We start from the raw sequence: 17,860 nt of genomic DNA, 5'->3' as shown, positions 1-17,860 counted from the left end.
ACAAAAACAATGGAAGAAGTAAACATGGACAAAAGAAAGAAAATAAAAACACAGAATTGATAAGGATATATGGAACAAAAATACTGAAAAAGTTTCTTGTAATAAAAGAATTAAGGAAAGATAATCTGCAGTACAGAAAGAAATGAGACAAGGTAACCTAACCCACTACACTACTTATCAGGCTTGTTCACAAAACAACATACTTTTTTCTCTAGTGCTTATAGAAATAATTTTGGTTGAGTGATTGGCATAATTACATAACTGTTAGGGTTCAAAGATTACAATATAAATCTGAAATTCAGAAGTATTTTCAGAACTCTTTCCCAGAACCAAAGAAAGAACTTATCTGCTCACTTAAAGAAATGAACTGGATAACATGGAGAACAGCAAGTTTTTTCCGATCAGATGAACCCTTTATGCAAACCTTCTCGCATACATTGTAGTAGGATTTTATCACTAAGGATGAAATATATTCTCAGTATAAGGACCTCCAAGGATGGATGCTTTCAACTCACTGCACAGTACTACTCTACTCACTATTTTACAGATTTAATGCTATGTAAAATTTACATTTATGTAATGGCAAGCTAAGAGCAATTAAGAATTTTAGATGGAAATAATAATGGTTAAAGAATTATTAATATAAAGCTGTTTTATATTCACTCATAACAAAATGTAACAAACCAATTTATGGTAATTAAAATGTTGTTTATACACATAATACATACTTTTTTTCTGAACTCGTTTTCTTTTTGGTTTAGGTATAGCTTTTTTCTCTTGACGTTCTCGTTTCTTTTCTTCTTTTAGTTTCTTTTGTTCTTCTAGTTTTCGCATTCTTTCTTCTCTATCTTTTTCTGAAAAAAAAAAATGAATAAATAAATAATAATAGTATTGTAACAACCAGTTAAATAATCTCAAAATTTCCTCATTATCAGACTACAGCTGTTACTACTGGTAATCTAATTAACAATTTAGAAATTAATATTCAAAAAGAACTACGCCAGTAATATTTTTGCACAGACATAAGAAGATAAAGTGGTTAATAGTTCCATAGATCATGGTTGTAAAGAAATTTAATATAAAAGATCATATAAAATAAAATTTACTACCCTCTTATAAATCTTTGTTGAATAACAAAATAAGTAATTACTCCCATGAAAAACTTTTAAAGTTTAAATTAATATTAAAAATAAAAGGTCTTTTGGTGTGATATCACATCTCTCTCGCTTTCCCTATCTTTTTGAGATGTTAAATTCTGTTACAAATAAAACGCTAAACATCATAATATTGACTCTTTTACCCAATTAAACTCAAATGAAAAATCTAAGTAATACAATTTTTCTAGAAGGGTTTTGTTTATGATTTGTTTCCTACTTACCACCCAATTTCAATATACATGTACTTCAATGTATATTTCAGATGTACTTGAAATGTACAAGTATTACTTTTGAATGAATGAATATTATTGAAATGTATGAGTATTACTATATTGAAATAAGATGATTTGTTAATATTAGAATTTGCCATTAAATTAATAATTAGTCATTCTGTACCATTGCCATTACATATTCTGAGCAAATAATAGAGATCCAATCTGATTGCTTTAAGTCATGTAACAGAGATTTGGAGAAGGTACAAATTTAAGATGGTGCATCGGTAAAATGCTGGTCAGAATGGCACAGATGGTCAATAATACTTCCCAATATGGCCTTCCCTTGTTTGAAAAATTTCAAACTATCTGTTTATAGTTTGAAAGCTGCACAAGAATAATGCATAAATCAATCAATCAAATTCACTTAAAAAATGCACATTTGGAGAACAGTTTTTACAAAACTGCACGATGTAAAATGGCTATTAACTGAGAATGTGTGCAGGATGTCACAAATACCCAATATGCATACTGTCAAAGAATTGACAATAAATATTTATATACATACTCTATACACAGTTATTTTTATGAAATACTTATTCAACTATGAGATAATGCAGCAGCAAAAACAAACATACATTAAGAGATTGTAATGCCTTTTCTGAAAACCCTATCCAACACCTAAATGAATTCATTTCAATAAACAATCCTGTTATCTTTCACTGATATGGAATAATCAAATAGGCAAATATATAATGACTACATGAATTTGTTTTTTTAAAAAACTCATAAGAGACATGGAAAGCAATTTATATTAATTTATATATTAAAAAAATGAAATTATAAAATATAAGACAAATTCAACTACATTTTCCAATTCTTCATCATAGACTTCAATGAAATTGATAACTTGTAACAGCAAGATACAAGTTCTCTTTAAACTAGTTTTGAACATATCCCCATAAAACTTGCTATTTGAGATTAAGCCACAGAATTGTAATTCTGACAAACTATTTTGAAGTAAGCCTCTGTTGTGTTATTAGTCCAAGAGAAACTAAGTAAGGAATTTTAAATAAATCAGTAAACTCTGGCTCTGAAATGTTGAATAAACAATTTTCTTAAAATCTGTTATCAAACTTCTTAACAGTTCAATGTTTATTTAAAATTATTTTATTTTGGTTATTAAACAAACTTTTGATATTTTATTAACCAAAAGTTTGTTTCAGACATCTCTTTTCATATTATTAAAAAATCTGCCCAATTTTATCCACCAACATTTCAAATTATCCTCACTCATTGTGTTAGTTCCTTAATTTTTTTACAAAATTATGATAATTTCAACTGCTTTCAAGAATTATGTTAATAAGAAAATTATTACTAAGTATACTTTTCAACTGATAGGATTCTTAATTATTGTATTTTAAATTACTGTTATTAAACCATTAACAACTACACAAATCTCTCTACTACTACACTAAATATATAATGAATCGTATTCTAATGTTATTTTGAAGGCAATATTATTATTAAATTTATTATTTATTTTTGTTGCTAAAGGCAACATTTATTCATTATTTTGTTTATTAATCTCCTACTTCATAAATAAAATGAAAACGAAAGTTATTTTCTGAATAGCCTTCATAATTTCAATGGATATTTTACAATCATTAACTACAAAAACATTCAATTTTCTTAAGGCGATATAAAATTCTTACTTGCTTTGTCCTAACAGAGAAGAAAAATATGGTTTACTAAATGTTTAACTCTGATAAGATATATGCTATTAAATTCTTGATTTCAAAGTATGTTAACAGGCAGTTTTCTGGCATTCTGAGACGTATAAATCCAGCAGCTTGGGATATAACAAACTTAAATTTACAATTGTGCATCCAACAATCACACTGGAAATGTGAAGTAGAATCTAAAATAAACATTAATAATTAATTAAAAATGTATAACATAGTAAATAAAACATACTTAATTCATTCTCCAGTGCTGTGAAATCAAAATTACCACAGCTGGTCATAGCTTTATCAATTAGATGCACATTAGTTCTTTCTTCTTTCTTGAATTTCAATTTTAAATCCCTTCTTGTTCTTTTTGGAAACAAAGACTGCATCAGTGAAAAATCTGCTCCAAGATCATTTAAAGCTTTGTAGAATAAAAGTGTCTCTATAAACAAACAAAAATATCATACATAAATGAAAAGGAAATCATATAATAATGAATAAATAAAAACATTTTTAATTTGTACATTTCACTGTAAGTTAGCAGACTGTGAAGTACTAGATTAATTTTGTCATACATGATCATCCAATTAGCGAAGCCAGTATCCAGTTTCATACTCTACAGAGAAACAGAAAATAATTTCCTCAATAACTCATGGCTCAGTACTCTAACACTAGTACTGTATAGACTGTTGTAATAAAATCATTCATACAATTTTGTAAGATTGCATAAACAAACTGTATTAGCCACAGTACATTTGAAAATAAATTTAAACATATAGGGTTATCGTAAATGAACCTCTCAAAAATTACCACATAAGTATAATTTCAATGTATTTTAAAAGGACAGAACATGTCTGATTCATTATTAGAGAAAAAAGTAGGTAACCAATGATAATGACATAAGTACATATAAAGGGCGCTAGGGAAATTTTGCTTTATTTTTTATTTTTTATAATTTTTCAAAATAATTCCCAAAATATATTATACACTTCTTCATCCTTAAACCAATCTTCAAAGAAACCCCTGCCATGTTTCGTTAAAAATCTGGGTATACTCATTGTCCCAAGCTCTTAGGACGTCATCATCACAAAATGCCTCCCTTTCAGTCTGTTTTTAACTACGGACAACAGCGTGAAATCACATGGAACAAGGTCAGAACTGTAGAGAGGGTATTTAACAGTTTTATTCCAATGCTGGCTAAAAAAATACAGCCACCATTCTCTTCTTCACTGATGTGAAGTTTTGAACAGCCAAGGGGTCTCCTCATCTTTGAACATACATACTTTGTTCTGAGCCTTGGTCAGGGCTTCATAACAGTAGAGCCAAGTTTAATCATCTATCACAATACTGTTCATATAGGAAGATTTTCCATTTTCAAAGGTTTTCAGCATTTCACAACACAATGAAACAAAATGTACCATCTGATCATCGGTCAAGTTATCCTACACCCAAAGAGTACAAAGCTTTCTAACTTGAAGATGATCTTGCAAAAGAGTGCAAACTGCTGGTGTATTAATGTCCAACAACACCTCTATTTGGTGGTAGGTAACACATCTGTCTGTCTCAAGCATTTTTTGTATTACAGCAATGTTCCCTCAGTCACAGACGAAGATAGTCAACCTGACCTTAGAGCATCCTCAAGGCCAAAATTTCCTCTTTCAAACTCTTGGTACCAACTAAATATTTTATATGAAGAGAACAATCCTTTCCAAACACAGAATCCTTTAAACACACATGCAAAATTGTAGTACAAAATTGCTTGATGTTCAGTTTTCAACCACGATGGCATCACTACTTCTTTTCACTAACACAGCTAAAAAGTAAATGACTGAAACAATTACTAGAGTGGTTAGAGTGCAGGTTGAGCCCTATCTAAACACTTAGCAACTGCCTGTGATGATCCATTCCATTGTACTGCATTACTTTCCTAGTGCTTGTATACCAATTATGAAGAGTTAATACACAATTTAAAACCTATTTTTATTTTATTCCTTCATTCTGTTAACTACAACCCTATGCCTAATAACAGTAACCTCGTTTTCTTTCTTTTTTGGATAAGAAATGAAAAAGCCTGAACAGGATTCAAACCCAGACCCTTCTTGACGAAAGGCAGAGACATTACCATTCTGCCTCAAAGGTTGGAAAGATGTGAAGTTTAAGAGAAATTATCTTCTAGCTCAGTGAGTCTCCACTTTATTAGCTCCATGAACCCCAAAAAGTATAATGAATGATTCATGACCCCCGATCCCAACCCAATGAAGCCTAGTTAAAACTACTTAATTGCATTGATAGCAGATGTATGAAGTGTACAAACATTAGTAATTTACAGATTCCAACTTTTGATGTGTATATGCTCCTTATAATTTGGTTTTCTTAGATAATATCTGCGGTGAGAGCATCATGTTAAATCAAATTTATGATACGTAGAACATGTCATGCTCTCAGCAGTTTAAAAAGAGGCGTAAGGGATTGCAGAATATCAATTTAGTTTTGAATGCGTAGAGTGTGTCTGGTGCCTGTATTTAAGTTTTTAAAAGCGTAGTTTCATTGAAAACAGTAATTACTGAGGTTAAGGTTTTAAAGTGTGCAGTCAACTGGTGTAACTAGTTTTTTTTTCAATTAGATTCTTATGCAAAATGAATAAATCTGTGAAAAACAAAATGAGCCATCTACAACCAGTAAACCAATTGGTAAAAGACAAGACTGTACAATGACAGTTATTTATATTATGATTTTACCTCATTGCATGGAAAGCCACAGTGTGTTGTTTGCTTTCAAGTCCTCTCTGATGAAAGCATGAAGCCATCAAAACTAATTCAACATTTGGAAACGAAATATCCTGATCACAAAAGCATACCCTTGGAATTTTTTGAAAGAAAATTACATATTTTGAGAAATCAACAAGCTTTTCTATTTGTACATTAATCAAACCATACTGATTAAGGTACACTTGAAAATGTTACCGTACCATTAAGAATAGCTAAAATGTCCAAACCCTATACAATCACAGAAACCTCATATTGCCTGCTGCAATTGATATGGTCAGTGTTTTAATAGGCATGGAAAAAGCAAAAAGATTGAAAAAAATTCCACTTTCTAACAACACATTATCAAGGCAAATCAATGACATGGCTGCCGATGTTTATGGTCAGATAATTCAGCAAGTGAGTTGAAGTGAATATTTTAGTCTTCAATTTGATGACTCAACAGATGTGGCTAACATTTCTCAGTTCTTATGTTATGTAAGATATCAATGTGATAGGGACAGATTAATCAAAGAATACATGTTGTTGTTTTGCAAATCAATACTGTTGCATGACCAACATGACAGGACAATGTCTTTTTGATGTTTTTTATGAAGCTACTAAAAACTATAACATAGATTGGACAAAATGTATTGCAGTAGGTAGTGATAGTGCAAAGGCAATAACAAAAAAGAAAAAGTGGATTTCTGAAAAAATTAGAAGATAGTCTCACTCTAAGGAAGGAATGGACAACGCATCTTGCTCCTGCCACAAAAATTATCTGAAAATCTCAAACAAATTAATAGTAAACCTGTAAAAATGGTTAATTTTACTGAAAGTTGACCATTACAGAATATGCTGTTTGATAAACTACGTGATGAACTGTGCAAAACAAAAAATTCTCTCCTTTTCCATACAGAAGTCAGATGGTTAACACAGGGTAAAGTGTTATTGGAATTGTGAAATGAATTAATAATATTTTTCCAAGATAAACAAACCCATTGTCAATGTTTTTAAAAAATAATGAGTATACCTGTGTATGGTGCAGTTGGCTTACTTAGCTGATACAGTTTCACATTTAAACAACCTGAATGTGAATTTACAAGGACATGATAAAAACATTTTATTAATGACAGGAAGTTCATGCTTTCTTTAAGAAGCTTGATGTCCCGCCTTCAAAGCAAAATTTTGATATGTTTTCACATATTTCCGATCATACTGAGAAAAATTTGGATGAAGATATTATTATTATTCACCCTGTATAGCATGAAGATTTATTTGCATGAGCTAAAAATTCAGTTGGTGGAGTATTTCGCATAAGATAAAAATGATTTCTCAAAGAGATGGGTACTGAATCCATTTAATGAAAATGGATTGTTGTTGCAACTGCTAAGACTTACCAGTTGAGATTCATGACCAATTCATTGAAATTTCTGGCTATATAAAGTTACAACTACAATTCAGATCTGAAGATGTATATATGTTTTGGCTTGCTCATCAACGAGAATAGGGAGATTTAGTCAGAGAAGCATTGAAAATATTAATACCTTGCTTAGTTCTGTGAAAAAGGTTTTTCATCTATAGTTGCGCTAAAAACTAAATATAGGAATTGTCTTTTATCACTTGAAAACAATTTTCTTTTGTGCGTTTCTAACGTAGATCCATGTATGGAGAAACTTTTAAATGAAAAACAAATGTAACCATCTCATTGATTTAGTTTCTTTACATGTATACTTATAAATATAAGTAAAATGTTTACAATAAATGATTTTTTTCTCATAAAATGATATTTTTATTGTTTAGTTTACTTGATACATGCTGCTCTAGAAGAAGTATTTTGAAGAATGAATGTAATAAAATAAAATAACGATACTGCAAAAGCTTTTTTAAATTACCATATACAAATGAAAATGAAAGAAAAATATTCTATAAAAAGGATAGTCATGTTTCCAAAAACGGGGATCAGAGGATAAGACTTTTTAAAACTATTATTAAAAGAATTTAAAGTGATTCTTTAATTGACATATCCTTTAAAATAAGTATGCTGAAGAAATAAATCAGTAAAGTGTAAAAGATTGAGCAATGTAGGTTGGAAAAACTACTATTTTTCTCTTCTACTAATTTTCTTTAGTAGTCCCTTTTCTTTAGTAGTTCTTTAGTAGTGGGGACTACTAAGGAAGGGGTCACCAGAAAACTAAAAAATAACTTAAAATAAGCTTAAAAAAGGTTGGTAGGGTAGAAAATTTAAAAAGGGAAATGGATAGGGTAAATGTGGATATAGTAGGAATTAGTGAGGTTTGGTGGGAAGAGGAAGGCGACTGATGAAGAAGAGGTTTGGTCAGGTGATTTTAGAGTAATTAACTCAGCGTCAAATAATGGGCAGGCAGGAGTAGGTTTCGTGATGAACAAGAAGATAGGGAGGAGAGTGGAGTATTTCAAGACGCATAGCAATAGAATCATTGTAATAAGGATAAAATCAAAACCTAAACGGACAACAATTGTTAACATCTATATGCCTACAAGCGCCCATGATGATGATGAGGTAGAGTGTGTATACGAAGAGATTGATGAAGCAATTAAACACATAAAAGGAGATGAAAATTTAATAATAGTTGGAGATTGGAATGCAAGCATTGGAAAAGGCAAGGAAGGAAATATAGTGGGTGAATATGGGCTGGGCAAAATAAATGAAAGAGGGGACCGACTTATAGAGTTTTGCACGAAGTATAATTTAGTAATTGCCAACACCCAATTTAAAAATCATAATAGAAGAATATACACTTGGAAAAAGCCAGGCGATACTGCAAGGTATCAGATAGATTATATCATGGTTAAGCAAAGATTTAGAAATCAACTCGTTGACTGCAAAACTTACCCTGGAGCAGACATTGATAGCGACTATAATTTGGTGATAATGAAATGTAGATTGGGGTTTAAAAACCTGAAGAAAAGGTGTCAGATGAATCGGTGGAATTTAGAGAAGCTTGAGGAAGAGGAGGTAAAGAAGATTTTTGAGGAGGACATCGCAAGAGGTCTGAATAAAAAAGATAAGGTAGAAAATGTAGAAGAAGAATGGGAGAATGTTAAAAAGGAAATTCTTAAATCAGCAGAAGCAAACTTAGGCGGAATAAAGAGAACTGGTAGAAAACCTTGGGTTTCAGACGATATATTGCAGCTGATGGATGAACGTAGAAAATATAAGAATGCTAGTGATGAAGAAAGTAAAAGAACTATCAGCAATTAAGAAATGCTATAAACAGGAAGTGCAAACTGGTGAAAGAAGAGTGGATTAAAGAAAAGTGTTCAGAAGTGGAAAGAGAAATGAACATTGGTAAAATAGATGGAGCATACAGGAAAGTTAAGGAAAATTTTGGGGTACATAAATTAAAATCTAATAATGTGTTAAACAAAGATGGTACACCAATATATAATACAAAAGGTAAAGTCGATAGATGGGTGGAATATATTGAAGAGTTATACGAAGGAAATGAATTATAAAATGGTGTTATAGAGGAAGAAGAGGAAGTTGAGGAGGATGAAATGGGAAAAACAATACTGAGATCTGGATTTAAGAGAGCATTAAAAGATTTAAATGGCAGAAAGGCTCCTGGAATAGACGGATTATCTGTAGAGTTACTGCGCAGTGCAGGTGAGGAAGCGATTGATAGATTATGCAAACTGGTGTGTACTATTTATGAAAAAGGGGAATTTCCGTCAGACTTCAAAAAAAGTGTTATAGTAATGATACCAAAGAAAGCAGGGGCAGATAAATGTGAAGAATACAGAACAATTAGTTTAACTAGTCATGCAACAAAATCTTAACTAGAATTCTATACAGAAGAATTGAGAGGAGAGTGGAGGAAGTGTTAGGAGAAGACCAATTTGGTTTCAGGAAAAATATAGGGACAAGGGAAGCAATTTTAGGCCACAGATTAATAGTAGAAGGAAGATTAAAGAAAAACAAACCAACATACTTGGCGTTTATAGACCTAGAAAAGGCATTCGATAACGTAGACTGGAATAAAATGTTCAGCATTTTTAAAAAATTAGGGTTCAAATACAGAGATAGAAGAACAATTTCTAACATGTACAGTAACCAAACAGCAACAGTAACAATTGAAGAACATAAGAAAGAAGCCGTAATAAGAAAGGGAGTCCGACAAGGATGTTCCCTATCTCCGTTACTTTTTAATCTTTACATGGAACTAGCAGTTAATGATGTTAAAGAACATTTTAGATTCGGAGTAACAGTACAAGGTGAAAAGATAAAGATGCTACGATTTGCTGATGATATAGTAATTCTAGCCGAAAGTAAAAAGGATTTAGAAGAAACAATGAACGGCATAGATGAAGTCCTACGCAAGAACTATCGCATGAAAATAAACAAGAACAAAACAAAAGTAATGAAATGTAGTAGAAATAACAAAGATGGACCACTGAATGTGGAAATAGGAGGAGAAAATATTATGGAGGTAGAAGAATTTTGTTATTTGGGAAGTAGAATTACTAAAGATGGACGAAGCAGGAGCGATATAAAATGCCGAATAGCACAAGCTAAACGAGCCTTCAGTAAGAAATATAATTTGTTTACATCAAAAATTAATTTAAATGTCAGGAAAAGATTTTTGAAACTGTATCTTTGGAGTGTCGCTTTATATGGAAGTGAAACTTGGACAATCGGAGTATCCGAGAAGAAAAGATTAGAAGCTTTTGAAATGTGGTGCTATAGGAGAATGCTAAAAATCAGATGGGTGGATAAAGTGAAAAATGAAGAGGTATTGCGGCAAATAGATGAAGAAAAAAGCATTTGGAAAAATATAGTTAAAAGAAGAGACAGAATTATAGGCCACATACTAAGGCATCCTGGAATAGTCGCTTTAATATTGGAAGGACAGGTAGAAGGGAAAAATTGTGTAGGCAGGCCACGTTTGGAATATGTAAAACAAATTGTTAGGGATGTAGGATGTAGAGGGTATACTGAAATGAAACGACTAGATAGGGAATCTTGGAGAGCTGCATCAAACCAGTCAAATGACTGAAGACAAAAAAAAAAAACTCATAATGTGTATACTGATAGTAAAAAGAAACAAATATCCGCAATAATTAATGCTAACAATTATAAAGGAGAGGAGAAATTTTTGAAAACCTTTGCCTCTGGCAATCTTAAAATCAGCAAATAACTCATAATGTGTAGTATTACTTATATAAACAGACAGTTTTTTCACGACACCACAATGATTTTTAAAGACATTTTAAGTGAAATATTACTTCATATTTTTTTGAAAACAAAAAATTGTTAAAATTACAATATCTTTTCTTAAGTATACGTGGATAAGTTGTAAGTAAAATTTTAAATTTCAAGTAATTCAGCAAAAATTTATGTAGAATATGTACATGAGTTTTAAATAATGGTTTCAGTAACACACCTAAAAAGAAAAAAACCTTCTACAATATACAATTCCCTTCACTTCAGTAAAACTTCACATAAAGAAAATAAATAGAAATAAACATCTGTTAACAAAGCTATTAAATCTAATAAAGTTAACATAATTTATTAAAATTAGCTATCAAATCAGTTGTAACGTTATTAAAATCTATAATAGTAGTAGATAATATATTAATGAAACCATTATAAAACATACCTTCTGCAGTCCAATCACTACGGTGAACCTTTCGTTTATGAAATTTAGAATAACTGAATTCATTTTCTTGCACAACTTCAGAATTTTCTAAATTTGCTCTACTTTTCTGCATTCCAGTAGTTTCTATTACCTATTAAAATTGAATATGAATTAAGGTTTACTTGTAAATAAATAATTAAAAAAACATTTTTTAACAATTTACCTTATATTCATGCATCATATTGGTAGCACTGAATTACACTACAGAAATATCAAAATAAAACAATAATGCAGAAAATTAAACTGTTAAAAATGAATACTCTACAATAGATATTCAGATCAGCTGAGTAACCTCTTCATATTGAATATAATGTATACTTGCTTTAAAATACCTTAACATATATATCATAGTTAAATTACTACAGAAACTTAGTAATACAAAAATTGAAGCAAGAAACAAAATTATAAAAGTTCACTTAAGAAATTTGTAATGGATAATATACTCTATATTTAATTAAATCCTTTCCTCACAGAACTATGGTAGTATTATTTCTAATATTATAACCCAGCAATAAGGAACAATTGTGTAGTATTACTTGTTTGAGTTTTAAGAGATGATTGCATATGTGTGTTTACCGTTTTTTATCATGTATCCTTCTATGATATGCTTAAAAAAAATATATATATATAAAGTAGAAAGGGATGAAATGATTCAGGAACCGATTTAAACTTTCTCCATACTTAATATGTCAATTAAGAAAATCGGTTTGCGCCTCCACGTTGGTTCGTCTGGATAACCAGTTAGAAACGTGGAGATTTCTACTGGTGAACTAAATCGGAATCACCTCTCTGGATCACATCCATAGTTGTAACTCGGGAATTTATTCCCACCCAAGGCTGACTTGCCTTTGAAAGTCAAATATGGAAGGTCTTTTAAGAAAAAATCCACCGTCTGGTAAATACCAGAGAAGGCTGCACTCGGATCCGGTGGGCAGCTGCTTAAAAGATAACAATGAATCGGAGCGTTTGGAAACACCCAAAAACTCACAACTTTAAAATTGAGGATAAAACACAAGCAAATAAACTACATTGCCACTCACAACATTAATTCTCTAACTCAACCCGGCAAACTAAAAACTCTAACAGACATAATGGACAAACAAAAAATCCTAATCGCAGGACTTCAAGAAATGAGAAACACCGATCGAGAGCCGTTTGAATCTCAGGGTTTCAGAATTTACAAAGGAATCCCCGGGAAACGTGTGATGAAGAATTGCCCACAGTTCGGAACAGGATTTGCAATCAATCTTAAAATAATTGACTCAGTCGTAGAATTTAAGTCTTACTCCCCCAGGATTTCAACCTTAACCCTAAAATCAGCCAATAAATTCTACACCATAATAAATGTCCATGCTCCCACCAATGACAAAAACAATCTTAAAAAGATAGAGAAGCGATGGACAAATTCTGGGAACTTCTTGACCAAACTGCAAACAACATAAATAAAACCCACACCAAGATTTTAATAGGGGACTTTAATGCCCGACTTGGTAAAGAACGAAGATATCGTGATATTATCGGAAAATGGCCTGCCCAGAAGAAAACTAACAAGAACGGCCAAAGACTTGTCGAATTTTGCAGAAACCATAATATGATCTCAAAATCCACCTACTTCTTGATAAAGTCTTCAACAAATTGAAGACTTGGAAACACCCAGATTGGAAAAAAGGGGAATGGCAACTCGATCATGTTTGCATGGACCGGAATTATCACAAGGAGATTTATAATGTAAAAGTCTTGAGAGGAACAGATACTGGATCGGATCATTACTTAATTAAAGTTAAAATAAAATTCACCCCGCATAAAAAGAAAAAATCCCAACCTAAAAACAAAAGAGCTTATGATCTACATAAATTAATAAACAATGCCATCTTTGAAGAAACAACAAAAAAAATCAAATTAACTGATAATTTAAAAGAACTGACATCCCAACTGAAAGAAATAGCTGAAGAACTAGCCCCTATAAACCCAAGAAAAAAACACCAATGGTGGAATGAAGAATGTGACAAAGCATTCAAAGACAGACACCGGGCTTGGATCAACCACCAAACCCAGAAAACTGAAGAATCTAACCATGAATTCACCAAACAAAGGAAAATAACTCAGAAAATTATAAGAGGAACCAAACGACAAGCCCAAAAAAACTTGATTCGGCAAATAGAAAAAGTTCCAAGAAAACTAACTCCCGAGACTATTATAAAATTTTTGGTCAGGCTCTTCAAAGATATGAACCACCCACCCTTATGCTGAGAGGAAAAAAAGGAAATATGGCCCACACTAATAAAGAAAATGCTGAAATTTTGGCAGAAACCTTCAATAGACTCCTCAACTGTGACGACTCCCCAGAGCTTTTTGAGATTGACACTGAAACTCCAGTTAAAACTTCACCGGTAAATATCAACCGCCAACAATTCAAGAAGTTCTCGCAGCCTTAAATGAAATAAAAAACTACAAAGCAAGCGGAGAAGACCAGCTTTTCGCAGAACTCTGGAAACATTCATCAGTTTATTCAGTCAAAACTTCCCTACATCTATGCCTCGTGAAAATATGGAACGAAGAAAAACTTCCAGAACACTGGACCACAGCCCTCATTCATCCATTACATAAAAAAGGGGATAAAACTAATCCAGAAAACTACAGAGGCATATCTCTCCTGGATTGCACATACAAAATCCTGTCGAGAATCATATACAACCGATGCAAAGACCAACTTGAACTGGAACTTGGGGAATACCAAGGGGGATTTAGGCCATGGAGAGGTTGCCCGAAGCAAATAATATCCCTAAAACTTATGATGGACTTATATAAAAGACGGAAAAAACAACAAATAATCACCTTCATCGACTTTAAAAGAGCCTATGATTGTATACACCGACCATCCATGCTGAATATTCTGAGAAACCTGGGCCCTTCACCCTAAACTCGTAAACATGATAAAATTAACTTTAACCAATACCCAGTCCAGAGTGAAATTCAGAGCTGAACTCTCTCAACCCTTCTACATAAAAATTGGATTGAGGCAAGGAGACGGCCTCTCACCACTCCTTTTTAACTGCGCCCTCGAATTTTTCATGAGAAAATGGTATGAAATAAATCCCAAAAATATAAAAATGGGTACTAAGAAAAACTCCATCACACTAAATTGCCTAGGATTTGCAGATGACCTCGATCTTTTAGCAAATAATATTCAAGAAGCCAAAACACAAATCATGAGCCTTCAAAACCTAGCACAAAAGATAGGGCTTCATATCTCTTTCGAAAAAACTGAACTAATGGCCATAGATCCTCTGGTAATAGAGCACATTACGGTAAACAATCAGAAAATTAAAATAGTAAAACAATTTAAATATCTAGGGAAAATAATAACTTATAATTTAAATGAAAAAGTGACATGGCAAAACAGGACAAATAAAATGATTAAATCCCAAAAATTAACTCGGTCAACATATTACAAAAAATGCCTTTCTGCTAAAACAAAACTTAAACATTATAAAACTGTAGTACAGCCAGTAGTCACCTACGGAAGCGAGACCCTTTTCAAAATCACTCAGAAAAACCGAATTGAAAAAATTCTGAAAATAGAGAGGAGAATTGTCAGAACGTGTATCAATAAAAAACACCAAAAAGAAGGCCAATGGTGGATTGTGCCAAATGAGGTGGTGTATCGAGAAATAGAGCCTGTTACTGATACTATGCGGAAATAAAGAATCTCTTTCTTTGGTCATCTCATACGGACACCGGAAACAAGACTGTCAAGATATATCATTGAAAAGCTTTGGTTCCAAAAGCTAGAAGTAGGATGGATCAAAGAAATTAGAGAAGATATGAAAGAATTGGGAATTTCCCTGACTGACCTACAGAATAAAACTGGAAAATTACAAAGCTAAAAGACAAAAGCATTAGATTTAAACAAAAGACAAACAAACGACAAAATACAACGAAGAGGGTGTTTACGGATGAAGAAAAGAAAGCAAGATCTGAACGGATGAAGAAATACTGGGCAGCTAGGAAGAGTAAAATAACACGCTTTTCTCAGAAAAGATCCAACTAAAATTGACTTAAGTGGTCCCATGTTGACCGTAAAAGCATAATAATAATAATAATAAAGTAGAAAGACTGAATGACGCCTCCTATGTTTCAACAATTTCACAAGACTTAAAATAACTATATATATATATATATATATATATACATACATACACATGACAGTAGCAAGTAAATTAATCTAAACAGAGGAAATTTTTGTTTATGTTAAGCCCACACCCATTATTTAAGTAGTCTTTGTAATCAAACATTATTGTTCTTTGGTTATTTAGCAATTTATAAATAGTGTTTTGTAAAAGTTTATTTCATTTTTTGTTACAAAATCATATTTTTCGTTCTGTGTGTCTTGAATAACTCCAAGAAAGCGTTTCAAAATTGTTTCTCTTTCTGAGCATACCAGTATGAAACAATAACAAAAAGCTTTTGGATGTGATGTTGACTAGGTACAGTGAATACTAATTTAAAACAATTTAAAGAGACTGGTTTCTTTTCATCAAATGTAGACATAAAAGAAAAACTACTCCTACATAAGATTGGTTATTAGTAAGAAAAGTAAACTTGATCCACGCACTCTAATCAAGAATTAGCAGCCAGTGGAACAGACTTACACTTGACAACATTTAGATGCCTATTTCTTGCTACTGGACAGAAAACTCATTGGTGGCTAAAAAGCAGCTTTTAACACCAACATGCAAAAAAGGTTTTTGTAGGCCAAAGCACATGCTAACTGGAATAAAGAAGACTAGAAAAATGTATGTTTTCCAGTGAGTCACATTTTTATGTTCAGGAGCAAAGGGTTCCATACATTTGAAAAGCAGCAGATGAAAATACATCATCGGCTCATATAAAAAATTATTAATTCCCACCCTCTAGAAACATGATATTTCTACAACCTTCAAGGGCTTTTAAAAAATCATATTATAAATTAAAATTTAGAAAAATGGATCTTTTTCCAATGAATATAACATGCAAAGTGTTATCAATTTTTTTTTTGTATTTATATTTAAATTAAAAAGGATAGAATAATTTGAATGCAAATTTTAATTATATAACTGCAAACAGCAGAATTTTCTGATGAAAATATAGTTGGTATGGGAAGAAAAGAAATACTTTGAATATATTTAATTTTAATAAGGTACCTAAAACTTATTATAAGAAAACTTTGCCACTTCTAGGGTAAATTTTTTCTGATGTAAAAGTACAAACCTAAGCAAGGAATTAAACTAAGCAATCAAATAAATCAATCATAACCTTTATCAGAATACCTACCTTCTAATTAGACAGCAAAAGTTTTAATAAAAATGCAAAAAAAAAATTATATATTCAAATTTATATTTCAAGAACACTTTTTTTTTCATTTAAGAATAACTAGAAGCCACATAAAAGCATCATTAATAATTATTTACAAAGACTAATGATATTAAACCATGGTGGATTATACAACTTATGATATTGGAAGGTAATTCTAGTATGGGTATAAATGAACAGAATATTACATGACAACTTCTTTCAACCTGAAAAAACCTTAAATAATATGATTTTAAAAACTCTTATAACTGATGAATAACAAGAGGAAGTTTACAAACCTTACAGCACAACAAAATAGGAATTTATTTTGGTGAAATAAACCAATTCGGCCTTTTGGTGAAATAAACCAATCATCACAAGTGACCTTACATGACTCACAATCTACAACTGAAAATTACTTATTCTGCTGAAGAACAAAACCATTCTATGTTAGAGTCCCTGTTATATCTGTTGCAAATATATAGCAACTCCAACCAAATATACTACTTATGTATCAACATTCTGAATGCGCTTAACTGCAGAGACCAGCAGCTACACAGTAAATTTCTACATGTCAAAAAAGTAACTATTAATGGTATCTCTTGACCTTAAGTGTTTGTTTTAAATACATAACACAGAAAAATATATATATAAATAAATAAAAAATAATAATCTACCATTTTCTGACATGAAGCAGGTCCTAACCAACATTGTCATTACCCAAATTCGAGAGAAATTTATTTATTAGACATACCATTTTGAATTTCTTCTTATTAATGCACTTCTTAGATTAAGATTAACATATGCTAAACATATAAGGTATTAACCCCTTGCAGGCAGTGATGTTTTATGGCTGTAGGCGGAACACATTTTCAAAAAACAAAGTTCATACAGAAACTATTTAAAATAACTCAAAACATGTATCAAGCATAAAAATAACATATATATTGTATTTTTGCTGAATTCTGCTATCAATATGGTTAAGGAACACTGTTTAATTATCTC

The 17,860-nt window shown here is 31.4% G+C and overlaps 1 protein-coding gene across 1 annotated transcript in view; it reads right to left on the bottom strand.

The window, feature by feature from the left end:
- Bdp1 (transcription factor TFIIIB component B'' homolog Bdp1) overlaps window positions 1–17,860 on the bottom strand; it is a 36,088-nt gene that overhangs the window by 3,266 nt on the left and 14,962 nt on the right. The window contains exons 6-8 of the mRNA XM_075360155.1: window positions 11,486–11,615; window positions 3,347–3,541; window positions 729–854 (exon numbers count right to left, since the gene is read on the bottom strand). Of these exons, the coding sequence (XP_075216270.1) occupies window positions 729–854; window positions 3,347–3,541; window positions 11,486–11,615 (451 nt within the window). The remainder of the gene's footprint in view (window positions 1–728; window positions 855–3,346; window positions 3,542–11,485; window positions 11,616–17,860) is intronic.

The sequence above is a fragment of the Lycorma delicatula genome, chromosome 3, assembly GCF_047948215.1.
Source record: "Lycorma delicatula isolate Av1 chromosome 3, ASM4794821v1, whole genome shotgun sequence".
Taxonomy (NCBI): Eukaryota; Metazoa; Arthropoda; class Insecta; order Hemiptera; family Fulgoridae; genus Lycorma; species Lycorma delicatula.
Note: the sequence above shows the minus strand (reverse complement) of the source record. Positions and strands in the feature narration are given on the sequence as shown.